The sequence below is a fragment of the Eretmochelys imbricata genome, chromosome 7 (assembly GCF_965152235.1).
Source record: "Eretmochelys imbricata isolate rEreImb1 chromosome 7, rEreImb1.hap1, whole genome shotgun sequence".
Taxonomy (NCBI): domain Eukaryota; kingdom Metazoa; phylum Chordata; order Testudines; family Cheloniidae; genus Eretmochelys; species Eretmochelys imbricata.
In genome coordinates, this window is record NC_135578.1 from 35,499,494 (window position 1) to 35,526,618 (window position 27,125).

Here is a 27,125-nt window from a genome sequence, read left to right on the forward strand (position 1 = left end):
TCCAGAGCGGTCACAATGGAGCACTGTGGGATAGCTCCTGGAGGCCAATACTGTCGAATTGCGTCCAAACTAACCCAAATTCGACCTGGTGATGTCGATTTCAGTGCTAATCCCCTTGTCGGGGAGGAGTACAGAAATCAATTTTAAGAGCCCTTTAAGGTGACAAAAATGGCTTGCTTTGTGGACAAGTGCAGGGTTAAATCGATCTAACGCTGCTAAATTCAACCTAAACTCGTAGTGTAGACCAGGGCTAAGATACAAACGATCGGCAAAATTCTCCTCTTCACTTACATCTACACTAGGAGTGCTCCACTGGCATGGGAATACTATTCTGGCAAAGTGGTGAAACCACCCCACCACAAACAAAACAAGCAATACCAGGAAAAGCACAGCTTTGCCATGTAATTGGGTCAACACAAGGGGCTTCTGCTGACACGACTACGCTGGTCAGGGATCACACCTGACTGACATAGCCATGTTGGCAGAAGTCAACATCAACCTGGCCTTACTCACTGAGAGTTCCTTGTGTGTGAAGCAACCACAGTACAGCAATAGTGCTCTGCACTGCATATATGACACCCCCACAGATCTAAGAGTAGCATATTTGCCTTATTTCTGAAATAACTAAAGGCCAAAATCTACCAACAAATAGAGTTGTGAAAGTTTCATTGATTTCTCTGCATGTTTCTGAGGGCAGAATTTTGGCTCTAAACAAATATTATTTTGAAGACTTAATCATCCCCTAGAAATGATAAGCCTGCATACCTAATTAAACCCTTTACTACACAGTGGATGACCTTATATTTTCCTTACCAACAAATCAAGTTATTCGCAAGACTCTCGGATGCATTAGAACAGACAGAGCTAATAAGTTTCCTGCTGATACAATGGAATATTACATCTGGGCATACAAACACCTACATAAATTCTGATCAGTGTTTAAGGAATTCTGAAACCTTCACTTCAGGCCCAAACTGGAGAAACGTGCATAATAAATAAGAGGCCAGATCCTTAGCGGGTGTAAACTGGCTTAGCTCCTTTAACTTCAGTAGAGCTAGGCTGATTTAGATTGGCTGAGGTTCTGGCACATGGTTCATTACTCGAATCACCAGTTAATAGCCCTTTTTTATTTATGAGAAAAAGCCTCTATAGTAATCTAAATATTTGTTTCTTGTCAATTTTTTTGTTTAGCTGGTAAATTAAACTGCTATTCAATAAAGTGTCTAAGCTGATAAATTGTTCAGTAATGGGGCTTTCCAATTATATCTTTGATTAGGCTTTTCCCTATCATTTTCTAAAATCCATTACCGCAGATAAAAAAAAACTGAAGTAAACTTCTCCCACCCTCTTCCAAATGGAGAAAGCAATAATAATTTTAAAAAAACCCAGCAAGTTTAATCTTAACAATGAGAGAGAAACATTACCTCATTACAAAGTTTTACAAATCTCAGGCACAATTAAGCCTGAATGCAAACTACCAAAATATTTAGCTAAGTATGATTTCCATGCCTTATCCATGCAACTTTATAAATAACTAAACTCCATGACACAAATATAAAACACCTTTAAAAAAATTGCACAAAACTCAATACATCTGCATCAGAATAGGACTTGCAAAAGTACCAACGGGTCTTGCCTTGTAAAAAGATCCTTCACAGATATTGCTTTCATCAGGTCCGCACGAATCTCCTTCCTTGGCTGCGATCATGCCAGCAACACAGCTGTTTTCTTTTAAGTATGAGACACAACACTGCTTCTGAGCAATTCTGCAAAGACGGAACAGGGTTAAGTGTTAACTGGCATTCAAAAGGAAGTGCCATCAGGTTGCAAGACTATACAGTAAGAATTTGTATCACTGGACATAGAAATATATTCATTCCTAATATGTCATCACCTTTTTTTTAAACGTATATTATGGGCGACATCTTGTTGCCATTGAAGTCAATGGGAGTTTTGCCACTGACTTCACTGGAGCCAGGATTTCACCTGTTAAATTCTGTCTTAGATTGGAAAACGTGACTTATAATGAAAGACTTAAGGAGCTCAATCTGTTTATCTTAACAAAGAGAAGGTTTGATCCCAGTCTATAAGTACCGACATGGAGAATAGAAATTTGATAGTAGAAAGTTCTTCAATCTAGCCTGCAAAGATATAAACAAGAGCCAATGGCTGGAAGTTGAAGCTAGACAAATTCAGGCTCGAAATAAAGTGCAAATATTTAACCTTGAGGGTAAATAATCATCAGAATGACTACTCCCATATTGTGGTGAGTTCTCCATCACTAGGCGTTTTTAAATCAAGATTGTATACACACACACACACACACACTCTTACTCTCTCTCTCTCTCTCTCTAGTTCAAACAGGAATTAATTCAGGAAAGTCCTGTGGCCTGTGTTACACAGGAGGTCAGACTAGATGATCACAGTGGTCTCTTCTGACTTCATAATCTATCAATCAGCATTCAGATAACATAATGCCGGGCACTATATAAATACTACAGACCAATGGATTAAACCTCATTCAACATATAGCAGTGGTGGGCAACCTGAGGCTCGCAGGTCGCACGCGGACTTTCAGGGTAATCTGCTGGCCGGCCGTGAGACAGTTTGTTTACATTGACCGTCCGAAAGCACGGCCGCCTGCAGCTCCCAGTGGCCGTGGTTCGCCATTCCCAGCCAATGGGAGCTGTGGGAAGTGGCAGTGAGCCCCCGCCATTTCCCACAGCTCCCATTGATCAGGACCGGCAAACCGTGGCCACTGGGAGCTGTGGGCAGCTGTGCCTGCGGGCGGTCAATGTAAACAAACTGTCTTGCGGCCCACCAGTGGATTACCCCACACATGCCATAGGTTGCCCACCACTGACATCTAGTATTATACTCATGTTCTTAACCTTATGTTTTTGTGGTGGACCCATTTTCAGGTGATACAGGGGAAGAAGGGAAAGGATTTACTTTCTCCAGGCAGAACCCTTTATTGCTTATGACGGCCAGTTCCAGTGCCTAACACAAAGTACAAGAATTGTCCAATAGGGGGCGTCCTTGTAATCTCTGGCTACCAAGTGCACCCAAAGGGCGTAAACAAGAGGTGGGCAAACTACGGTCCATGGGCCACATCCGACCCGCGTTCCCATCCTGCCCGGCCCCTGAGATCCCAGCCTGGGAGGCTAGCCCCTGGCCCCTTCCCCTGCTGTCCCTGCTCCACTGGTGCTCTGGCCCGCTGCTCCTGCCTGGCAGTGCAGCGGCATGGCTGCGAGCTCCAGCCACTCTGAGCAGTGTGGTAAGGGGGCGGGGAGGGGTTGGGTAAGGGGCAGGGAGTCAGGGGGGCCGTCAGGGGACAGGGAGCGATTGAATGAGGTGGAGGTTCGGGGCGGGGGCAGTCAAGGGATGGGGAGCAGGGGGGTTGGATAGGGGTGGGGTCCCAGGGGGCAGTTAGAGGCGGGGGTGTGGATAAGGGTCGGGGCAGTCAGGGGACAGGGAGGTTGGATAGGGGGCGGGGTCCGAGGGGGCAGTTAGAGGCAGGGATCCCAAGAGGGGGCGGTCAGGGGACAAGGAGTGGGGGGGGGAGGATTGGATGGGTTGGGGGTTCTCAGGGGCAGGAAGTGGAAGGGGGTGGATAGGGGGTGGGGTCCAAGCTATTTGGGGAGGCACAGCCTTCCCTACCCGGCCTTCCCTAAAGTTTCACAACCCTGATGTGGCCCTCGGGCCAAAAAGTTTGCCCACCCCTGGCGTAAACTCAATCGTCTCCAACCACAGTCTCACAAACATGCACTGGTTGTAAGGGATGTTGTTTTTTAACAGTCAATGGATAATAGCCAGTTAGCTATCCTTTACTGACAGCAAGTTCCAAGCCAAAAATGGTTGTCAATAAGATATGTATGATTATTACAACAAAGAAACAAGTCTCTCTGGAAGCAAACTCCCCCCTCCTTTTTTTCCCCCCTGAGAAAAAATATTTCCAATTAATTTTTTTCCCTGATGCTTGGAAAAAAAATTGGAAGGAGATGTCTCATATTCCTGTGCAAACTAGCCTGTGACTGCAACTTGGCCATTGGCCATTCACACTTAAAATGTCAGTGGCCAACTGCACCAGGTTTAAGTTAATATTTACATGCTGGACAATGTATGAATAGTGTTATCAGTTAATCAATGGCCTTTGGTTGAATAAAGGAAGATGATCTTTTTTTCCCTTTGTGTCTTGTTTTTCCAGTAATGTTTGCTTCTTGTTCCCATGTGAATTGCCAACCAGAAAAAACATAGTGCTTTGTTTGAAATTTTAGTGGCTAATGTCCAAACATATTTGAGCACTGAATCTAATTTTTTACTGCCATCACAGGACATCTGAAATTTTATTGATGGCTATTATGGCTCTTTGAAAGCATCCAAAAGACCAACACTGAATGAATTAGTTTTTTGGATGTAAAGCACCTACAATCCAAAAATCATTAGCTGCTGTTAAAAGGCCGAAGTCTGCATGGATTAACGGTCCTCAGAAATATAACATTTTGCCTTGAAAAGTTCCTTTCAAATACAAAAAGAGTAAAATGGTGATCCAATGCTATAGGAAGTGCAATTGGTCATTTTTATACTTGTAACTTCTTTAGGGCTGGTCTTCACTATGGGGAGATTGATGCTGCAGCAATCGACACACCAGAGGTCGATATAGTGGGTCTACTGAAGACCGGCTAAATTGACCACAGAGCGCTCTCCAGTTGACCGCGGTACTCCAGCTCCCCAACAAGATTACGGTAAGTCGATGAGAGAGCATCTCCTGCCAATGCAGCACAGTGAAGATACTGGGGTAAACAGACCTAAGCTATGTCGACTCCAGCTGATTAGCCCTCAACTGGAGTATTGTACCCAGTTCTGGGGGCCACACTTCAGGAAGGATGTGGACAAATTGGACAAAGAGCAACAAAAATTATTAAAGGTCTAGAAAACATGACCTATGAGGGAAGATTGAAAATATTTGGTTTGTTTAGTCTGGAAAAGAGAAGACTGAGAGGGGACATGATAACAGTTTTCAAGTATGTAAAAGGTTGTTACAAGGAGGACGGAGAAAAATGTTTTTTCTTAACCTCTAAGGATAGGAAAGCAGCAATGGGCTTAAATTGCAGCAAGGGAGGTTTAAATTGGACATTAGAAAAAACTTCCTAACTGTTAGGGTGATTAAGAACTGGAATAAATTGCCTAGGGAGGTTGTGGAATCTCCATCATTAGAGATTTTTAAGAGCAGGTTAGACAAACACCTGTCAGGAATGGTCTAGATAATACTTAGTCCTGCCATGAGGCAGGGGACTGGACTATATGATCTCTCAAGATCCCTTCCATTCCTATGATTCATGTAGCTGGAGTAGCATACCTTAGGTTGACTTACCCCAGTAGTGAAGACAAGCCCTTAGACATTTCACGATGGTTTAATTTTGGGTACTGTACCACTGAACCATTAGCTGAGCAGATAAAAGCTTTACCTTATGTACTCATATTTATTTCCTATTCACAAACCCATTCTTAGATGGCTTAGGTGGATTGCTGGACTCTGGGAGCCCTTCTCAAAAATTCATGCTGGTATAACTACATCAATGTATTAAATTGATGCAAGCCTCCAATATAAACATGCTCCACTGACACAAAGCAAGGCTTGTGCCAGTGCAGTTCAACACGGTAACATATGTCATGGGGTAAGAAAGAAGGTCCTCGACGATCTGTAACTGGCTAAAAGATAGGAAACAAAGGGTAGGAATAAATGGACAGTTTTCACAGTGGAGAGAGGTAAATAGCAAGGTCCTCCAAGGACCTGTTCTGGGACCAGTGCTGTTCAACATATTCATAAGTGATCTGGAAAAAATTTTAATACAGTAAATTAACCCTTGTTTAAAGTATTTAAGACATTTTAGCTAGATTTGACTTTTCTCATTGACATTATGGATATAGTATTGCATATACCCCAATAATACCTAGGTCAAAATGGCTGCAAAGTTTGCAGATGATACAAAATTACTCAAAACAGTTAAATCCAAAGTTGATTGCGAAGAGTTACAAAGGGATCTCACACAACTGGGTGACTGGGCAACAAAAAAGATTAAATTCAATGCTGATAAGTACGAAGCAATGCACATTGATAAACATACTCCCAACTATGCATACAAAATGATGGGTACTAAATTAGCCGTTAAAACTCAAGAAAGATCTTGGAGTGATCATGGATAGTTCTCTGAAAACATCTGCTCAGTGTGCAGCAGCAGTCAAAAAGCTATCAGAATGTTCGCAAAAAGAAAAGGAGTACTTGTGGCACCTTAGAGACTAACCAATTTATTTGAGCATGAGCTTTCGTGAGCTACAGCTCACTTCATCAGATACATACCGTGGAAACTGCAGCAGACTTTATATATACACAGAGAATATGAAACAATACCTCCTCCCACCCCACTGTCCTGCTGGTAATAGCTTATCTAAAGTAATCGTCAGGTTAGGCCATTTCCAGCACAAATCCAGGTTTTCTCACCCTCCACCCCCCCACACAAATTCACTCTCCTGCTGGTGATAGCCCATCTAAGGTGACAACTCTTTACACAATGTGCATGATAATGAAGTTAGGCCATTTCCTGCACAAATCCAGGTTCTCTCACTCCCTCACCCCCCTCCAAAAACCCACCCCCATACACACACAGACTCACTCTCCTGCTGGTAATAGCTCGTCCAAACTGACCACTCTCCAAGTTTAAATCCAAGTTAAACCAGAACATCTGGGGGGGGGGGAGGAAAAAACAAGAGGAAATAGGCTACCTTGCATAATGACTTAGCCACTCCCAGTCTCTATTTAAGCCTAAATTAATAGTATCCAATTTGCAAATGAATTCCAATTCAGCAGTTTCTCGCTGGAGTCTGGATTTGAAGTTTTTTTGTTTTAAGATAGCAACCTTCATGTCTGTGATTGCGTGACCAGAGAGATTGAAGTGTTCTCCGACTGGTTTATGAATGTTATAATTCTTGACATCTGATTTGTGTCCATTTATTCTTTTACGTAGAGACTGTCCAGTTTGACCAATGTTTAACTTGGATTTAAACTTGGAGAGTGGTCAGTTTGGACGAGCTATTACCAGCAGGAGAGTGAGTCTGTGTGTGTATGGGGGTGGGTTTTTGGAGGGGGGTGAGGGAGTGAGAGAACCTGGATTTGTGCAGGAAATGGCCTAACTTCATTATCATGCACATTGTGTAAAGAGTTGTCACCTTGGATGGGCTATCACCAGCAGGAGAGTGAATTTGTGTGGGGGGGTGGAGGGTGAGAAAACCTGGATTTGTGCTGGAAATGGCCTAACCTGACGATTACTTTAGATAAGCTATTACCAGCAGGACAGTGGGGTGGGAGGAGGTATTGTTTCATATTCTCTGTGTATATATAAAGTCTGCTGCAGTTTCCACGGTATGTATCTGATGAAGTGAGCTGTAGCTCACGAAAGCTCATGCTCAAATAAATTGGTTAGTCTCTAAGGTGCCACAAGTACTCCTTTTCTTTTTGCGAATACAGACTAACACGGCTGTTACTCTGAAACCTATCAGAATGTTAGAAACCATTAGCAAAGGGATAGATATTAAGACAGAAAATATAAATACCACTATATAAGTCTATGGTATGCCCACACCTGGAATATTTAGTGCAGTTCTGGTTGTCCCATCTCAAAAATGATACATTAGAATTGGAAAAAGTTCCACGAAGGGCAACAAATATGATTAAGAGTATAGAACTTCCATATGAGGAGAGATTTAAAAGGGACTGTTCAGCTTAAAAAAGAGATGACTGGGGGGATATGATAGAGGTCTATAAAATTATGAATGGGGAGAATAAAGAAATGTTATTTTCCCCTTCAAATAATACAAGAACCAGGGGTCACCCAATGAAATTAATGGACATCAGGTTTAAAGCAAACATAAGGAAGAACTTCTTCACACAAAGCAGAGTCAACCTGGAGATGCTGGGAAGACCAAAAGTCTAACTGGGTTCAAAACAGAATTAGGTAAGTTCATGGAGGATAGGTGCATCAATGGCTATTAGCCAAGATGGTCAGGGATGCAACCCCATGCACTAGGTGTTCCTAAACCTCTGTCAAATAGAAGCTGGGACTGGATGACAGGGGATGGATACACTCAACAATTGCCCTGATCTGTTCATTTCCTCTGATGTATCTGGCACCAGCCACTGTTAGAAAACTGGCTACTGAGCTAGATGGACCATTTTCTGACTCAATATGGCCATTCTTTATGTTCTTATCAATATAAACGGGATGGGTGTAAGCCCTGCTTTATTCTAGTGCAGCTTTATTCTAGTGCAGCTTTATTCTAGTGCAGCGTGTCTATATTAGGAGTTTGTATTGGTTTGACTGCATTGATGTAGTTATCCCAGTGCAAATTTCCTTAATGTTGACAGGTTTTCAGCAGAACTTTTCTGTGCTCTAGCAGTCACTCCTTGTTAATTTATTGCTGTCATTTCTTGGCAGCCAGTTTGACCCACGTATTATTGGGATATATTCAACACTATATCCATAATGTCAATGAGAAAAGTCAAAACTAGCTAAAAATATCTTACATATTTTAAACAAGGGTTGATTTATTGCTTAAAATGAGGAGGACTGGGGGGAGGGGGAAAGGAAGAAAAAATGTACACCATTATAGTTTTGGGTTGTTTTCAAACTTGTGACTCCTGGACATAGTAAGAAAAATCTCACTGTCTGGCCAAGCTAGGGTGACCAGACAGCAAATGTGAAAAATCAGGAGAGAGGGTGGGGAGTAATAAGAGCCTATATAAGAAAAAGACCCCAAAATCGGGACTGTCCCTATAAAATCAGGTTTCAGAGTAGCAGCATTGTTAGTCTGTAGCCGCAAAAAAAAAAAAAAAAAGGAGTACTTGTGGCACCATAGAGACAAACCAATTTATTTGAGCATAAGCTTTTGTGAGCTACAGCTCACTTCATCGGATGCATGCAGTGGAAAATACAGTGGGGAGATTTATATACACAGAGAACATGAAACAATGGGTTTTACCATACACACTGTAACGAGAATGATCACTTAAGGTGAGCTATTACCAGCAGGAGAGCGGGGGGTGTGCGGGAGAGAGATATGGGCGGAATAAACATGGGGAAATAGTTTTACTTTGTGTAATGACCCATCCACTCCCAGTCTTTATTCAAGCCTAAGTTAATTGTATCCAGTTTGCAAATTAATTCCAATTCAGCAGCCTCTCATTGGGGTCTGTTTTTGACGTTTTTTTGTTGAAGAATTGCCACTTTTAGGTCTGTAATCGAGTGACCAAAGAGATTGAAGTGTTCTCTGACTGGTTTTTGAATGTTATAATTCTTGACGTCTGATTAGTGTCCATTTATTACCTAGGCCGAGCTAAATACCATGCCTGTATTATCTATACAGAGGGCAGGGCATGTTATTTCACACATCATTCCCAATGAGTGGCATGAACCCCCAAAAGTTGTGCATACTTTATACTAACCTTAACTTCACATCAATAAAAATAATTTCAATGCATATTTTTTCCATTCCCCACCTAGAGGAATTGTTCCATCATGGAACAAGCAAAAGTTAGGCCTGGTGGGTAGATGAATAGAAAACATCCAAGGAAAACCCAGGTGCTGCAAGAGCCGGTGTGGGTGATTTAGCTAGTAGCACCACAGGCTTTGAATCTGTACTGATCTAATGCACCAGCATAGTGCTACGGGCCACTCATGTTGGGACACTCTAGCCTCTCCTCAACTGGTGTAAACTGACATAGCTACAAGCCCCATGGGGCTGTGCTCTTTCGCCCCAGTTGAAGATCTGGCCCTTTCATCTTTCAGCTGTGACCCAAGATCAGGTGCACTTTTGATCATTTGCAAAAAAGTCTAGTTGTTAATAATTTGCTATCCTGGACACAATAGTAGTTAACGTGTAGAGTCTATGTTGTCCTGTATTTTTCTGGATACCAACAGAACTGAGTTAGCTGCTTCTTTGCAGGTACATGGTTGCCCATAGGTACTTACCGGCATTTTGACATACAGATAGAACACCTGTGTGTATCTATATGGTGCAGGTGGCACAATGGGTTTTCTGTCCAGGTTTTCATACTGTGCCTATCATCATGGCATTTGACTGACTTATAGGATATCAATTCTAGCATTTGTTATGTGAAGTTTTTGAATCTTTAAAACACATGTACGAGTGCAACTGTTGTAATTTTGCAAGTGTAGAAGCAGAGCTTATGTTTTCCAATTCATATATTTGTTGTGTGTAAATACTGTTATATTACAACCCAATGGACCGGATTTTAATCTCACTTACATTGGTTTTCAACAGTGTAGCGTCTCTGACTTCAGCAGATACACTGTTGCTTTCCACCAGCATGAGTTCAGAAATAAGATCAGCACCTTAAAATGCTGAAATCACTTTAAAGAATCCACATGGTTTTCATATTTGACAACCAAATTATTTTGTTTCTGCTTCTGTCTCTTTTTCAGACTAGAAAGAGAGAGGGTATGAAATGGAGTTAAGTTAACATGTTATCCATGTTACCCTGCTCTTTTCTCAACTGCTATCCTTTTCTTCTCCACATTGGGATGAGATCAGATAGCCTCACTCACCTAGAGCAGTACCTTATGTGGCAAGCACTTCCCTTGATTCCAGTGGGATTATGCAATGAGTGGTGTGCTATTACAGGTGAGCAAGAGCATCAGAACCTAGCCTTTGGAACATATTCTCCCACCTACCAGATTAGTTGTCAAATTTACCATTTAATAAAAAGTAAGGAAAATAATTTAATTTAATATTTATCAACAAAAGTGTAAAGAACATTTGGTTGCATTGTCCTAAAAATCTAAAAACTCCACCCATCTGGGTACAACAGGGAAGCTACACACTGGATTTTGTTTTTGAGCAGCAGAAACAAAAAACTTTAAAAGTTTCTGTTTACATTAGGTTCTAGATCTTGGGGAAAACTCTTCTCATTCCGCCCTGACATATTGCCAGGCAGCCAGCAGTATAATCTGGAGGATGGACTTGGTTCTAACTCCCTGGAGATTAGCCCGTTCATGCAATCATTAGGGTTCCTCTAAAGCAGTATTCACTGAATGACTCTGGATAGCTTTGTTTTTGGTTTACATACCTGCAAATATCACCATCAGTCCCACTGACTGGGATTTCTGTGCATTCTCCATTGTCTATAGCCCACTGTTGTCCAGCTGCACAGCAAGTTTCAATTAAGTCCTTTGTGGAAACTGAAAGAGAGAGAGACATGGGATGGTTTTGTGAGGAGAGTTTTTGTTTTTAATTGAAAATAAGATTTTAAAAGTCCTCTTATTTGAAACTTCTGTTGGCTAAATGCACAGCTTGAAAATTCATTGATCGGGACACGCAGATGAATGAAGATAGACATAGGGATGGACTTAAGTGGCAGGCTAAAATTTTAACAACTTAACACTCAGGAGTGGTGCTATATGCCCAAACTTTCACCCTCTCTCATGTACCAGGCATATAAATTGGTCTAATGTGTGGTTAAACGGCTCCCACCATATAACCCATACTGCAGGTAGACCCTCCCTGACTTAGGACTCAACTAACTTCTGAATTCTTTCACCCTCTTTCCTATGAGGGGAGTAAAAGGATACCAAAAGGGTCTGTGAACTATGCATCCATGATTCTGTGATGATGGTCTGTCTGTCTGTCTCTCTCTGAGACACACACACCCCCCCTCTCTAATTTGGCCCAATGGGAAAAATTCCTTCCTGATCCCAATGTAAGCGATTAGTCAGACTCACAGCATCCCGAACACAGTGTACATACTACTACTATAAGAAAGGAGGGAGGGTGGGCAGCTGAAGGGGACAAAAGCCCCCCCCATAAATTTAAATTAATGGGGGAGAGCAAGGGGGCCCAATCAGTACTCAAGCACCCCTCTGCATGGCTAATAGGAGATGGTGAACGATTGGAGAAGGGGCCCAGCCCTACATTCCCAAGCATGCACTCTCCCTCTTCTTTCTGGCTTGTCTATCCTGCTGCTACTCTGACCAATCTTCCTCCCCAGGGAGATGGGGGCAGGCTGGCATTTGGGTTTTCAGCATTTGGAAGACAACACAGAAACCGCAATCTTCATTCTGAAAAAAACACTACAAATTTATCTCTCTGGACTCAATCCTTCTCCCACTGAAGTCAATGGGACTTTGTTTATTGAGTTAAATGGGAGCAGCAGTTGGTCCTATGTCTGTCTTTAAATGGTTTCCATAGATCTGCAATGAATGCCTGCAAAGCATCCAAAGTTTAATCAACGGTTATACTTAAACCTATCTTTGGAAAATGAATATCTTTACAGAGTGATCATTCCAAAGATATTTAGCAGTACACAAAACAAAGTTCAAACCAAAACTTGCCCTCAACCATTTGAAATGTATATAAAGATGCATCTCCACTGGTATACTATGTTTCCTAGCTGGTTGTGTGCACTGCATGTACAAACACTATGTGATGGACATTTTGGGAGGACAGAGATTTGTAACCCATAAATAGATCATTTACTCCATACCAATTCAATATACCTTTCTTTGTATTATACTAACAGGAATACAGGCAGAATTATGTAGTAACAGCCTCTATTCCTGGTCTGATGAGACAAAGAAAGGGGTAAACATTCCATCATCCAGGATGGTCGGACATATTGGAGCACGCTAAATTTTCTTTTATGGAGACAACTAGAAGATTTAAATGGGAGGAAAGCCATAATTTGTTGGAAGATAAATCCATCTTTGAGACATCCAAAGACCACAATAAAAATCACATTTGATTCAGTTCTCAAATGGGTTTAGTTTGTTACCAAACTGTTTGCATGTAATGGGGACTTCCCCTTCAGTAGTTGGGCTGTCTAATGTGTGGGAGAGGAGATCCATTACAACTTGTGCATAAACACTGCATAACAGATATGCATGAGCATTTCCTCCATCTATTGCACATGCATGTCTCAGTGTTGCTAAATTTAACATACAAGCAGTAAAAATGACATAGGGACAACAAACTGTGAACAAATGTTCTTTGTCATGGTCCCTGGAAACTAACAGGATTTAGCAAGGGTTTTGGTCTGTAGATTTTGACAGATGAAGTGCTAAGAAATTGTTTCCATAAAGTGGATTAAAGTTTTGTTCATACGACGTTTGCCTGGAATATAATCCGAGGGCTGAATTTGATGCTTTAGTTGGTTTAAGCCACAATAAAAAGGCCCTGAGAGACACAGCGCTGAATCAGCTGATTAGCTGATGCAAAACCCAGGTGTAAGATGTCGTAAAAAACATGGAAGTGTGGAACATTGTACTATTTCATACATTCTCCCTACTGGATTAACATTTAAACAGTAAACGCTCAGGAATAAGTGAAACATCATTTACGCTAGCAAATTTTCAACATATCAAACAAACATATGATTTTATAAAACACAGAGGGAGGACTCTCTTTAGGACAGGCACAGTATTTCATTATCTCTGTACAGCACCAAGCCCATGTCTGGGGTCTTGCTGTGTTACTGTAATGCAAATAACAAACAACAATATTAATACTGGCCATCAAAGTGGTACTAGATTGCAGGGCTTGGAACTTGAGGACTGGCCCCACCCCCAGGCACCTGCTGGCAACTGGCGTCCCACGTCTATTAGGAAGGTCCTTGCATTGGCTAGTGGGATACCACCTTAAAAACAACAACAATGGGTGCAAGCAGGTACCCACCTCCCTACTCAACTCAATGATCCCCAACAAGCCTGCAGCAACAAGTACCACTTCCGTTCTTGCACTGGCTATGGGACCTACCTAGGTAAGAAAGTGACCAGCTATGTACTTTTTAGTGGGATCTAATAGAGGATCCTGGTTAACAGACATAAGTTTGATTTGGCTGAGCAATGTTTGCAAGTCAGGTTGCCAGCTGAAACATGATTTCATAATAATCAAGCAATATGTATAATTCATGAGATGGTAAATTGAGAAGAAGGCTTGTGTTCATGTGAAAGTCCAAAGCACAGCAGCGCATGAAACAATTCCTAGAAACCTGCTTCAGCTCCAAGAAAGTTGCACTTGTTAAAATTTGGTCTTAAATTGAGACAGTAAAACTGGTGCAGAAGGCAAAGAGGGCACTCATACTTTAGTATGAGTGGTTCATTCTGATTTAGCTCGAAGTTCTTTCTAACTGTTATACTGCTACAGTGCTTTATGAGAGTTGTAGTCTGGTTGCATGAAGTTCCAATTCTCCACTATGGGCCAGGCTTCCCAGGCAGACTTCATCTCACATGCTGCACCATGAGCAAAAGGGGTGGTATATCCTGGGAGATTTAGTTCAACCATGCACTAAACCAGCCTACAGAGAAGAATGGGAGTTTTAGGGACTCTCACAAGGCAACACAATGACAATTCCAAATTGAATTATTTTGGTTTTCAGCCCAAATTTTTTTGGCGTTTGACTTTTCACCCAAAAGTTGAAATGTTTTGTAGAAAAATACCCCATTTTCCAGAAAGCTCCAATAAATGCCAAGGAAGAAGAGGAATTCTTTAGAGTGACATGTGATATGACTTTCTTACTACAGCGGTGTGTGCCAAGAATAAGACTAATCTTGTGGGCTGGGGCAGAGAGCTTCCTACAACCATTCAACAGGCAACTGAAATCTGCCAGAACTTTTTGTTTCAGCTGATAACCTGTTTTAATAGCATGAATGTCTAAACTATCCTGTGGATCAGTTAGACAGGGCCAGATCTTCCACTTACTGCGCCTGTGAGTAACTCCAGTGAAGTCATACCAATTTTATACTGATGTAAATAAAAGGGGAATCAGGCTCTAAGGGCCAAATTCCTCCTGGGTGTAACCTCATCAGCTTCAATGGAATCTCACACTGATGTGATTTAAATGTATTTACATAAGGAATGAATTTGGCCCTTACTATACGATTTCCTTAGCAATTTTCACCACAGTAATGATTGCAGAAGACCCTGGTACAGTATATAATGTTCAGTTCTATTGTAACCCCTATCACTACTATGCAGAAAAAGAAAGTGGGAGGGAAATTCCTCAAACTGTATTTAATTATGGTTTGTTCCCTTGCAAGGCTTGGGAGGGTGAGACTCCAGAGGACACTAGCTGGCTTCCTGCCCTGCCTGACCCCATCCTGACCCGCATGTGGGGCTGACATGGGGTCAGGGTGAAGAGAAGATATTGAGGTAGAACTTCCCAACTTGCATGGGCCCAGGCTCCCATATTTCTGTAGACACAAAAGAGCATCGGATCCTGAAAAACTACACCAAATTGCATAGTCTACATTATATCTGCAATGTATGCATTATGTTAACTATGTTAAAATATACTTGAGTTTTGATAGCTTTATTATGTATATGAGTTATTATAAGACATGAGAAGGATTGTATGCACAGCAGTTAAAGGACACAGCAGATTAAAGTTAGCACCAGATGATTATTTGACATTGACGTAATACACATTTTTAAGTCTACTTTTTCTTTACTCCCTGATATATATATTATATATATATATGGAGTTTCTATTACCAACCATGGAAACACATTGTTGGTTAGCATGGTATTTCTAGTTTCAATATATAAGAATACAGTAGAACTCACTAACCTATACTTCAATCTACAAAATGTGTAATTATAAACACAAAAATTAGTAGTCCACACCCATAGCTCAGCAAACACTCAATATCAAATGTGCTGTACTGAGGTGCTGTGTTATTAAGCTGTCATATTTACAAAATACATTAGACTTAATTATGACATGAATAATTAAAAGTAAATTTCAGGTATCAGAATAAATGAACATTTTCCAGTGCATTATCCTTGTTTTTTAATGTTGCGTTTGATCTCTTAATCAGAAATTTGCAGAACTGAATAATTCACAATAGCTCCCCCAGTCATTTGTGCAAACTTGTGAGATGCTGACATACATTTTTATCTCTCTCTCTCTCACTCACTCACACACACACCACCCCAACCCGAGATTAATAAATGAAGATAGCAAAGCTGAACTATAAACTGGATGGATGGAAAGAGTGTGTGGCATGTGATAGAAGACATCTGAAATTCTTCTAATTTCCAGCAGGCCTTGCCTCCTTTTGTCTTTCATAACATTAAATGGCTGATTAAAAAACAGTTATGTAAGTATTTATTGCTATGCAATATGAATGCTAACATGCATGTATCGTATTTATTATCCTTTGCGCACCTCATCTTTCATGGAGCACTCTGACATACAGTAACAGCTGAGTCGTTCGCTCAGCCTATACTATGAAATGTTAACATGTCTCCTAACTTGTTTTCAATTTAGTAATTTATGTCTTGCAATTATCAATCTACATCAACCTGAAGTCAGGAACTGGCCTATATTTTGGCCAGCTCTCAAAATTTCATGTATTGTAATTTAGATGCACTTAGAACCTGATTAAAATGTCTAGAGAAACACTTGTTTCCTTCCTGAGAATTTTGACAAGTACTCGAATGTGACTCCCATCTCAAAAGTTGTTACAGCTAACAGTCTGAGCCAAATGCATTGAATTCTACAGGAATCCTTGCATTAATTTGAACAGGCTTTGGATCAGATCCCAAGTCCTTTTTCTCAAACATTATTTATTTACTACCACCAAATAAGATTGGTCTTTCTGACATGAACTCTTATCTTTTTGTAAGTTGTACATCTTTTAGAACAGTTAAGTTACAACTCAAATATTACAAACAAAAAACAAAACAAAACAAAAAAACTAAGGTAAAGTCTTAATCAATTTTTTGCATTGTTGAATATTCTGATTTGTTCAAATAAAAACTAGACCCTGGTCATGAAACCAGCCAAAATTTTTCAGGGAATTTTTCAAAAAAATTTAAGTGTATTTTTTAAAAAAAAAATATTTTGGTCGTTGAAAGCTCTAGAGTTGGTCAAAAGCCTAAAAAATTGACAAAATATTTTGTCAGAAATTAAATTTTTGATGAAAATTTTTTTCAAACTCAATGTTCAGAAAGTTTTGACGAGTTCTGGTTAATATCCTTGATTTTACAGTAAAGTGCATACATTATTTATTTCACCTGGTCAAATACTGCAAAACGGTGCTTGCAAACATTCATTTGAATACTGAAATGCTGTTTGAGTCAATCAGTTTATTTAGTCTTTGTTTGCAATCTGCAAATATTCATGAAGTTGGTTTTTAATTTACACCTGTATTTACTGAATGGCTGTTATTTGCATAAATACATGTACTCACATTGCTATGAACCATATTTTATTTGTTAATTCTTTCGTTTAAGATGTTTCAGCCACCTAAATTATGAAAACAACATGTGACTTTGATGACTAATCACACAACATGAATAATGAATAGCAAGTAGTGAAACAGAACAGCTCTGAACAACCCATAGGCTGAAACTTGTTTGTTCAAGTTCCGTCCTAGCAATCAGTTATGACTAATGGATTAAATCCTGGCCTTTGACTTCAATGCAGCCAGGACTTAAACCCAGTTAATATACGGCCTGATTTTTGTATATACTAAGGTCCCTTTACACCATTCTGGCAACACAGAGAGGTCTAGAAGTAGGTGTGAATGTAATTTATACCCACTTTAAAGGCCCCCGTGCACTGCCAGAGTGGTATAAAGGGGCCTTGATATACATGAGAATCAGCCCCATACATAGTGACAATATGATCAGAAAACAGGCTAAATCACAAATAACATTATGCCCAAAGAATAATTTGGTGTATCTACTTACTATGAAAGCTAGTGAAGAAGCTGCCAGTTTGAAAGTCCTGTAGTTAGCCATTTTGCATGCCGTTGCCTTAGCACATAGTTAAGGCTTAGCGTAAGGGTAACTCATACCTGCTTGGGTGTGGCACTCTTTTCCTGTCTAGTGGCACGCAGACCACCTAGAGACTGATAAGTCTGCTACCGCGTTCACTAAGTAATATGTGCCTTTTAGCTCATACACTACACTTCAGAGGTCCCAGGTTCGATGCCACCTGCCCATAACTGAAGTCTGTCAGCATTACATAAGTGCCTCTTGTGAGGTGATTAGTGTTGTCAAGGCCCATTAAAGATACTTGACAGAGTGTGTTGAGCACTTGACAGGACTATGTCCTTAATTGCTTTGCTTATGTATTGTATCCCTTTCCCAACTCCCACTGTCTGTGTTTGCCTTCTACAATTGTATAGTCTTTGGAGCAGGGACTGTGTGTTCTTCTAAATGGAAAGCACCTAGCACAACAATACAATAAAGTGTTACGTTATGCCCAGTCCTTTTGGAAATTCACATTCATAATGCATTGGAGCAACCCCAATTCTACCACAAGAGTCAATATTAATTTAAATATATACTGGCCAATTATATCCACAGAACAGGACCCAAGTACTGTAAAGGGGCTTTTTATAATTGGGCCAAATGCATTGGATAGAGTTTTACAGGTCATTATACTTGTGAAACCAACCTACATTGGAGCAGGCACTTAATAATTACACTTGAAACCATTTTTTTTACCCCACAAATTTAAAATTGGGAAGTACATGTCATGGGGTGCACCACTCACCGCTGGTCTGGCACCTCCTCCTGCTCGCTCTGTCTCTCCCTCTGGTCTGCAGCTCCTCTCACCTCCCAGGAACCACAGTGTCCTCTCTGTGTCTTAGCCCTTCAGCCAGGTCACTCAGCGTTCCCCCCTTCTCCCTAGCAGTCCTAAGTAGTCTTCCCTCTCACTGACTCAATGCCACTCCCTCAGAGGCTGGTACTGGAACCCAGGCCCATCCTCTATTCTGAGTTCCAGTCCTTGGACCCTGGGCTTTCCTCTCTCAGCCCTCACTGCTCTTTCCCTGGACTGTTTCCTATCATACCTGGTTTCCCTTCTCTCTCTGTGGGTGTACCAGCCCCCAAACCCTCTTCCCAGGGAGTGATTGCTTCCTGTTTTCTTGCAGCCTTCCCCAGCAGCCCCTGCATGTTGCCAGCTACCTTTATACAGGCCTGGCCTGTTCCTGCACAGCTAAGCTAGCTTTTAGTTAGTTCCCTGCTCCCTGGATCCTCCTCCAGGTATAGCCTGTGGGGTTAATTGGTCTGCCTGGCCATCTTAACCCCTTCCAATCCTATGTGGGGTGGAAACCCCATGACAAGGCAACAGAACATTATTTTTAAAAGTGAATAACTTTAGGAGAACAGATAATATGGAATAATTTTTTACTACAGATAAATGACAGATTTCATAGGATGCCTTTACATTTCACATAAATCAATGTATGGTCAAATCCCAGCCGCAAGGCTGAAACTGCATCTTAGCGTTCTAATGATGCTGTAAAATGTTGATGCTTCACTTACTCATTCATATTTTGGAGTCACTGTTCACAGTTCTGTAGGTAAGGCTGAGCTGAGCTTTATACTTAACGTAAAGAACACTCTATTTTCCCCAAAATTACAGCATTTACTCTGAGTACTAAATCAATTATTTAAGAGTTTGCAAGTAAATCTGTTTATGAGTTAAAATTACTTTTGATCTGGGTCCTTTAAGAAAATTAGCACTCTGTGTCAGACCCTATTTTGTTCTGAGTTATGTCAATGTAGGCATTAGCCATACCCAAAAATTGGTAGAGAGGTCAATCCAGAGTTGATTAGGTGCAATCAGTAGTTTCTGAAATGAAATTTTATACCTGGAGCCAGATCCTCAGTTAGCATAAATTATCACCTTCATTCACTTCAATGGAGCTACATTACTTTACCCTTGCTCAAGATGTAGGTAAAAATATAGGTTAGGTAGGACTAATAAAGCAAGCTTCAAGGGTTTTAGTGAAGCTCCCAAATGACAAAGACAGGACAGACAGTGGGTTTCCCAAGTAGCATAACAGAAAACATGGCTTCTGAGCCACAGGGACCAGCCTTAGGCCAGTTCCCTTTCATAACTTTTAAGATGTTACTCGATAGAATTGAGTACAAATATCTGACCTAGAAACCAGATTGCCCTGCACCTCGTGTAGCCATTTAGACCAGCACAAAGAACGGTAGACATTTACACCAAGTGTGCCAGGTGCAGGGCTGCAGAGTGAGGGCTCTTTTTTTCTTTACCCCTTTTTTATCTATTGGCAAATTTTACAGTTTTATATGTGTTCTGTTTTGCAGAAAAACTCTTTATCTGGCTAGTTGTTTTAAAACAAGCACATTCAGCCATGGGTGCAGCTCAGAAGTCAGGTGCTCTCCCACCCCAAACAATAAGAACAGTTTGCACACTACAGAGAAAAAATATATTTGATAAGGAAATAAATTGTATGGTTTCATGCTCTGTAGGGTTTATTAGTAATAACAATAAAAAAAATATTGAACAAAATGATGACATTTACCTTGGTGGAGTCCTTAAGGTATTGAAAAGGCCTATTTTCAATAAGGTTTGTTGATCTGCTCTATTCCCGTCCCCATTTAAAGTGTAAATAAACAGGATACTTTGAATATTGTAGCTCTTCCCCATAGTAAACTATTTGTCATTTCTTATCAGTAGTTGGTGAGATTTCATTAAATTCACTCATGGCATAGCACTACTTGGACATGTGGAATAACATGTTCTTTACTTTATCTCAAAAGGCAAGGAACATAGTTTAATTGGCATAGATAAAGGAAAGGGAGGTGAAAGTGATGATCTGACACAGAAACTAGATACCTTCACCTTAAAATTGAATTTACACCTACATACGAGCAACTCTTCTGACATTTTTTCGTGAGGTGCCATCCCAAGGAATAAGCATAAATGGATACACAGCAAAATATTTATTTTGTACAGTGTGTGTGTGTGGGCAAGGAAATCATAGTGGAGACTACTGCATAATTCTGGAAGTGTCTCATGTGCTTAACTTTAAACCCAACTGAAGTTAAGATTGTCCTTAAGCACTTCCTGAATCAATGCTTTAGTTAGCACATTGTTTGTGGACTGACCATGGTTTACTTCTCATATATTCATACCGTTGCAAAAAAAGCGAACATCATTCTAGGATGTACTAGCGGGAGTTTCCTAACCGTAAGGGTAGTTAAGCACTGGAACAAAATTACCTATGGAGGTTGTGAAATCTGGGTTTTTAAGAGCAGGTTAGACAAACTGTCAGGATGGTCTAGATAAATTTAGTCTTCCTCAGTACATGGGAATGGACTAGATGACCTATCAAGGTCCCTTCCAGTCCCACATTCTATGATTCTATTATTTTAAGTATTTCCCTGTCAGGTGAGGAAGTTTCTCCCCCTCCCTCATTTTAGTGATGGGGAACTGAGGATGAAGTAGGTTAAGTGTCTTGCCCCAGATCACACAAGAAGTCTGTAACTGAGCTAGGGACTGAACCCACATTTCCAGTCCAGTGCCTTAGTCACAAAGCCATAATTCCTCCACATATCCTCTCTTCCATTCTTTCTGGACCAACAACACTCATGTAATTGGTGTGACATATTCTTTGTCATCATACCCAACAACAAAGAAGCAAGGCATTGACAGCACTGAAGAAGGGGATGTATATTTCAAATAACTTTTGTTTTCTTCTGCTCCCTATAATGCATTTGATGCTCTATAGATAAATGAATTAATTTTTTAAAAGTATGAGTTCTTACAATATTGCCCCATGCTCTTTGCTAGGCATCTGCTTCCTATTTCTACCTGATAATGCTGTGTTTGTTTCACAGATTATTCTTTGTTTCATAAATTCCTTAGGCTGGTTTCCCTAGCAAAAATTAAAAACAAAACATTTATGCCTCCCCAAAGGCACACTGAAACACTGGATAAAACAAACGATGTTCTCATTTTGTCATGTACAATACAGACATACATCAACATGCCCCCAAGCCTGGATTGTCTGGCAGATTTTGCTCTAAGTGTGAATGAACAACAAACTAATATCCCCTCTGGTCTTTGTGCTGGATAATCATTTTAAGTAAAAACCTGCATTACCTGTGCCGGAGGTCAACTAATTTAGCCTAACTTTGGTCTTTTCTGTTTTCATGACAGCACCATTTATTAGCTCCAGGTTAGAATGGAAAAAAATAACAAAAGTAATTAAGTCAATAAAGAATTTCACCTTTATCACTGACTAAAAACTAAGCAGTTTTTCTTGACTTCTACAGATTTGTCCCATGTCAATCTATCCTTTTGTCAAGCGAGTATATAGTGAAACAGTTCCTGCACAATCACACTTCTATTAGTTACAATGAGAACTCATCTAGGAATAATGTTTAGTGTCCTTCAGCACATTCTCAGTCATATTTATCTACTTGGCTTTCCTTCCCGTCCTACTTCACAGATTATATTTATATTGATGACACTGTAAAAATTGTTTCAGACTTGGAGGGTCTAATTCTGATCTGGAGTGACTCCACTGAAGCCAGAGAAGTTACACCCATGGCAGATGAGAATCCAGCCTGAATGTTTAAAAGATATACATATGCCTATTCTGTGGCTAATCAGGTCTTCATCTCCAGAGATACCTATCCAACCCTTTTCAAAATTAAATGTTGAATACACACCATAATGCCAGGTGTGCCATAATGCCAGGTGTGCCAGGTGTATTTATTAAAATTTTGTGACTGTAGCACTGTAGTTAGGATGACCTAACTTCTGGTGTAGATGTGGCTAGGTAACCATCTGAGCTCATAAATTTCAAATGAATACACTGGAAAGCCATGTTTCTGCTCAAAATAGTCAAGAACCCATCAGTGAAAAGGGTCTAAGTTTTTGAGCTAGTAATGGCAACCAAAACCAGGTGAAGTTCTGTGTGTTTTGGAATTCTACTGTCATCACTTTGCCATGCAAACTGCAAAAAGAAATAATTAGATATACCTGTAATAGAAACAGCCTTCCCTACCCAGCCCTCCATACAGTTTCGCAATGCCGATGTGGCCCTCAGGCCAAAAAGTTTGCCCACCCCTGTACTGAATCATTCAGTCCATACCCCTGATAGCGTTGGCTTGCTCCATATAGTATATTTTCCAATACAATTTTTCAAGTTACTTTACCCAGATACATTACAACAAACTACAAAAGAAGCAGTCACCAGGCAATATATCTTGGACAAAACGTTTTAGCAAAAAATTCAGATTCAGCACCACTGAAATGTTTTATGAATTCATGTCAATCTTCCTGAATTGTTCATGTTGAAAAAAACCCGCAAAAAGTCAAAATGAATCAAATTTTTGCTTAGAAATTTTCTTCAATCTTAATCAATAAAAGTATTTTAAAATGCTTGACATCCAAATGAGATGTTTTGTTTTGAACAAAATGTTTCATTATGCCCCAAAACTATTCCCCTCCTCCAGTTTTTTAGAATTCACAACTAACAGAATAATTAGTTGCATGGCTCTAGCAACCAGTACCCAGCAGTCTTGCACAGCACCTAGCAAAGGCAAGAAAATACGGGGCTACAAGATAGCATCAGTTAGCAACGCCCACCCAAAATGTGCTATGGAAGCACACTACATTCCAGATAAATATTTGCACTCAGATCTTGTTTTGACAGGATATTTGATTAACAGAACTGAATAGTAGAGGAAGGAAACCATTTAGTTTCTGATTAGTGTGTAGAGACGCTTAAGTATCATAGAATAGACACTCTAGGACTTCAGCATTCCCTATTTGGATTTCATACTGCAGATCATACTGGTCCTTGTCAGTTTTGTAATTATAAATTATGTTGTTTATTTTTATGATGTTCTGAAGAGAACAAACGTGAAAAGTCCATGTGAACCCAGTCATTTCCTTTGGCTTTTCCCTCACTTACTTTAATAAATTCTGTAATCAGTGTTCGTGCAAGAATTTCAACAATAATGATTACCGCTCAAGGCATTTCCTGGATTAATGATAGGCTGGACAAGCTGATGGCCCATGGTTTTTGCCTCGATCCATTAACCCCAAGCAGGTTTTAATTTTCCAGGAAATGCCTGGGTCTGGAGTTGTTACTGCTATTATAATTCACTGGGATGTTTTTAGTCAACAAATAATGAATAAATAAGCTTTCCATATTTTTCCTTTTGTTTCTCACAAGCCCAGTGGGAAATATCGTTTTGCTGCTGATGTTCTGAATGCTTCAGGGGAATTTGAAGCAGTTACCAGAAAGCTTAGTCAGAAATGTTAGTTTTGCAGTGAATTACAATTGTGAGGCTGGGGAATCTGGCCAAAAGAGAGAATGGGTACACGAAGCACCCAAACTCGGCTCTCATTAGGCACAATGGTGGCATTTCTGGATAAAATATTTTTGGTTTTCAGCCAAAACCTGAAACTTTTTGGTTTTCAGGTGTTCCGTTTTTCAATGAAAAGTCAAGTTTTTGTGGACAGCAGACACTTTTGTGAAAAAAAAAAAAAAATCTATAATTGAAAATCCAGTTGTCTATAAAAAAACAGTTTTGATGGGAAATTTTCAGCCAGTCCTAGTCAGAGTATATTCTGAGGCACTAACAAATCTCCTCAATTTGATCTAAAAATGAATCAATTTTTTCATGTAGGCCTTAATTCAGCAGAATACTTATGCACATGACTAACTGAATTCCTCTGAAACACTGACAAGTTTAAAGTTTGAACTGAACCTGCCGTCAACTTTGGAAAACTCAAAGTTAAATCTATATCCAAACCTCAAGGTTCAGCTTTCATGTCTCTGTAATGGGTTAAGAACTTGAACCCCCAAATCCAAAAACCCTTTAGGAAGGAAGGTTAAGACCCCAAATTCATAGCTGAACTTTATGTTCATCTCCATTTAGAACAAATGGAATTACCACGTTAATGGAAAGAACCATGGTATGGCAGTTGTAACCATCATCATAAAGAAGTGGTAACATTTCAGCCTCTACATGGAAGTGTCAGTCAATAACTTCTTCCCACATGTCACTAGCAACTGCAGATCGTTTGCAGAGGGCCAACACAATCCTTATGCGTAGTTCAACTACAATTTAAGACTTATGTAGGACTAAAATGTTTCTTAGACCTTGTGCTGGCCCTCTGTGGCAAAGTTCTGGGGTTAACTGCACATCTGCTCTCCTCATGGTCTCCTCAAGGACTCCCTTTTGGGTCTCAGGCCTCTATCTTGTCACCTCTCTATGAGCAGGAACCTGCACACCTTCTGTCTATAGACCAGAGTCTTAGGGTTGCAGTCCTTTTGCAATTCACTGTGCTTATCCCAGCAGCTCTGACTTTAATCCAATGCCTACAGTTTTGTTTTTTCCCAGGAACTCTGACAGCATTTGCAAGTGACCAGCCAGACTCCACAAAGCATAATACATTTATTTAGGACAAAGGTATTACAACAGAGAAAACATATAAAACAATGAACAATTTAATGCATGCTAAGCTTACTAGGTTTCACCCATCTTTCAAATTGAGAACATAGTAGGTTTCAAAGTCCTTCAAATCCTTCCAGCAGAGTTTTGCCCTCTTCATTAAAGTCTCATGGTCAGTTCTTGGATCAAATGAGGGACAACCCCTGAGTCAGTTCAGGCCGATACTTCATCCAGTTTGGAGACTTTGTTGCCCACGCCTCCTGAAGCAGATAAACTAATTCATGTCCCTTTCCTCAGAGGGCAAAGCTTCAAAGGCAAGGTATCTCCATAACCAGCACTGGGACTTTACGTTAATTACCTCCTAGTGATTCTAGATTCCTCAGAAAACCCACCCCGTGATCCAGGAACACAAAGATGCATGTAATATTGACTATATCATGTCCTCGTGTCCACAGCATCTGGCATATCTCAGTAGAACAGTCCCTGAAGTTTTTCATCCTTCTAAAGACTCACACCTGTCACACTTCCCTATCAGAAATGTGGGTAACAATACAAAGGGAGAGGGGAAAGGGAGTCTTTCATAAAAATAAATCAGAGGTTTCTCACTTCTCCACACTCTGTACTGGGTGAATTTCATCCAGCATTAGAAGGGGTCCTGTAGGACCAAAGAATACCAGGAATTAAAAATCATTTGCCGTTTTATTCCAGAATTACATTCCCAGAAACAGAAGCAGCTGAGGTTACTAATGCACGTATGTTACCAATGCATAAAGAACAGCTATCTGAGAAGTCACCTCTCACTTCAAGCCCCACTGAGGAAGTTAAGACCAGCTGAGTTTCTCTTGCAAGGCTTTCGCCTTTGTGTGACTCTGTCTTTGGCATTCGCTCCCCCTAGAAGACTCTCAGAACCCAAGTCCAGTGACTTTCCGAGCACAGTGCAAAACACATTTATTTTTCTTCACTTTGGTGTCCTGATGTGGCAAATCCAAATTCTAAGGTGTCCAGCTGCCAAGGTAACAGGCACAATAGGAAATAGCAATATTTTACACTTACAATACTACAAATAATGCCATTTTTGTGCACTGGTAAACTATAACCAGAGAAACTGACCTATTCAAAATACCTTATTTCATGGTTCTGATCCAATGCCCATGGCAGTCAAGAGAAGGACTCCCCCCTTTGATTTCCAGGGGCTTTGGATCAGGCCCTAAAATCTGCTGCTTCATTGACAACCTTACACTCTAGCCCCTTTCAGAAGAATATGTAAAAACATGCTTAACTTTAAACAAGTGCTTACTTCCCATTGAAGTAAATGAACTTAAGTATGTGCTAAAATACTTGGCTTATAGCACCATAAAATACACTGTCGCTCCAAGACACCATCTACCAACTTCTCTGTAAACTGCACAGAAAAAACAAAAACACACACACACACAAACCCAACCCAGGAAACATGCAATCCTAAAGTTAATTGTGACTAGATTAATTTTTCATTAGTAAACATGCATTCTCAGGATCTATTTTCTTTCTTCAGTGATTTCAGTATTTGATCCATTCTGTCAATTGGGCAAGCATTAAAAAATCCTTCCCCTCTCCATCTCCTGTACCTATACCAATAGAGTTATAAACAGAGACAACTATTTGAAAAGAAAAGGCACATATAGTCTTGGCCCAGTTTATCCTTGCACTGAAATTGCAGTTAAAAGAGTTTCTCTCTTCCTGATTCTCAGTAATGGTGTGAGGGAATAATCACTGACCTGGCTGGTATTGGGGGAGATTACAATGCCTGATATTTAACACCTGAGACATTTGCAAGTAAATTGCCAACTGCAGTTGGTTTCCCTGAAAGGGATTCTGGCTGCACTTTC

General features: G+C 40.4%; 1 protein-coding gene across 1 annotated transcript in view; it reads right to left on the reverse strand.

The window, feature by feature from the left end:
- The window catches only part of FBLN2 (fibulin 2), a 190,688-nt gene that overhangs the window by 58,858 nt on the left and 104,705 nt on the right, over window positions 1-27,125 (reverse strand). The window contains exons 3-4 of the mRNA XM_077821960.1: window positions 11,144-11,255; window positions 1,637-1,766 (exon numbers count right to left, since the gene is read on the reverse strand). Of these exons, the coding sequence (XP_077678086.1) occupies window positions 1,637-1,766; window positions 11,144-11,255 (242 nt within the window). The remainder of the gene's footprint in view (window positions 1-1,636; window positions 1,767-11,143; window positions 11,256-27,125) is intronic.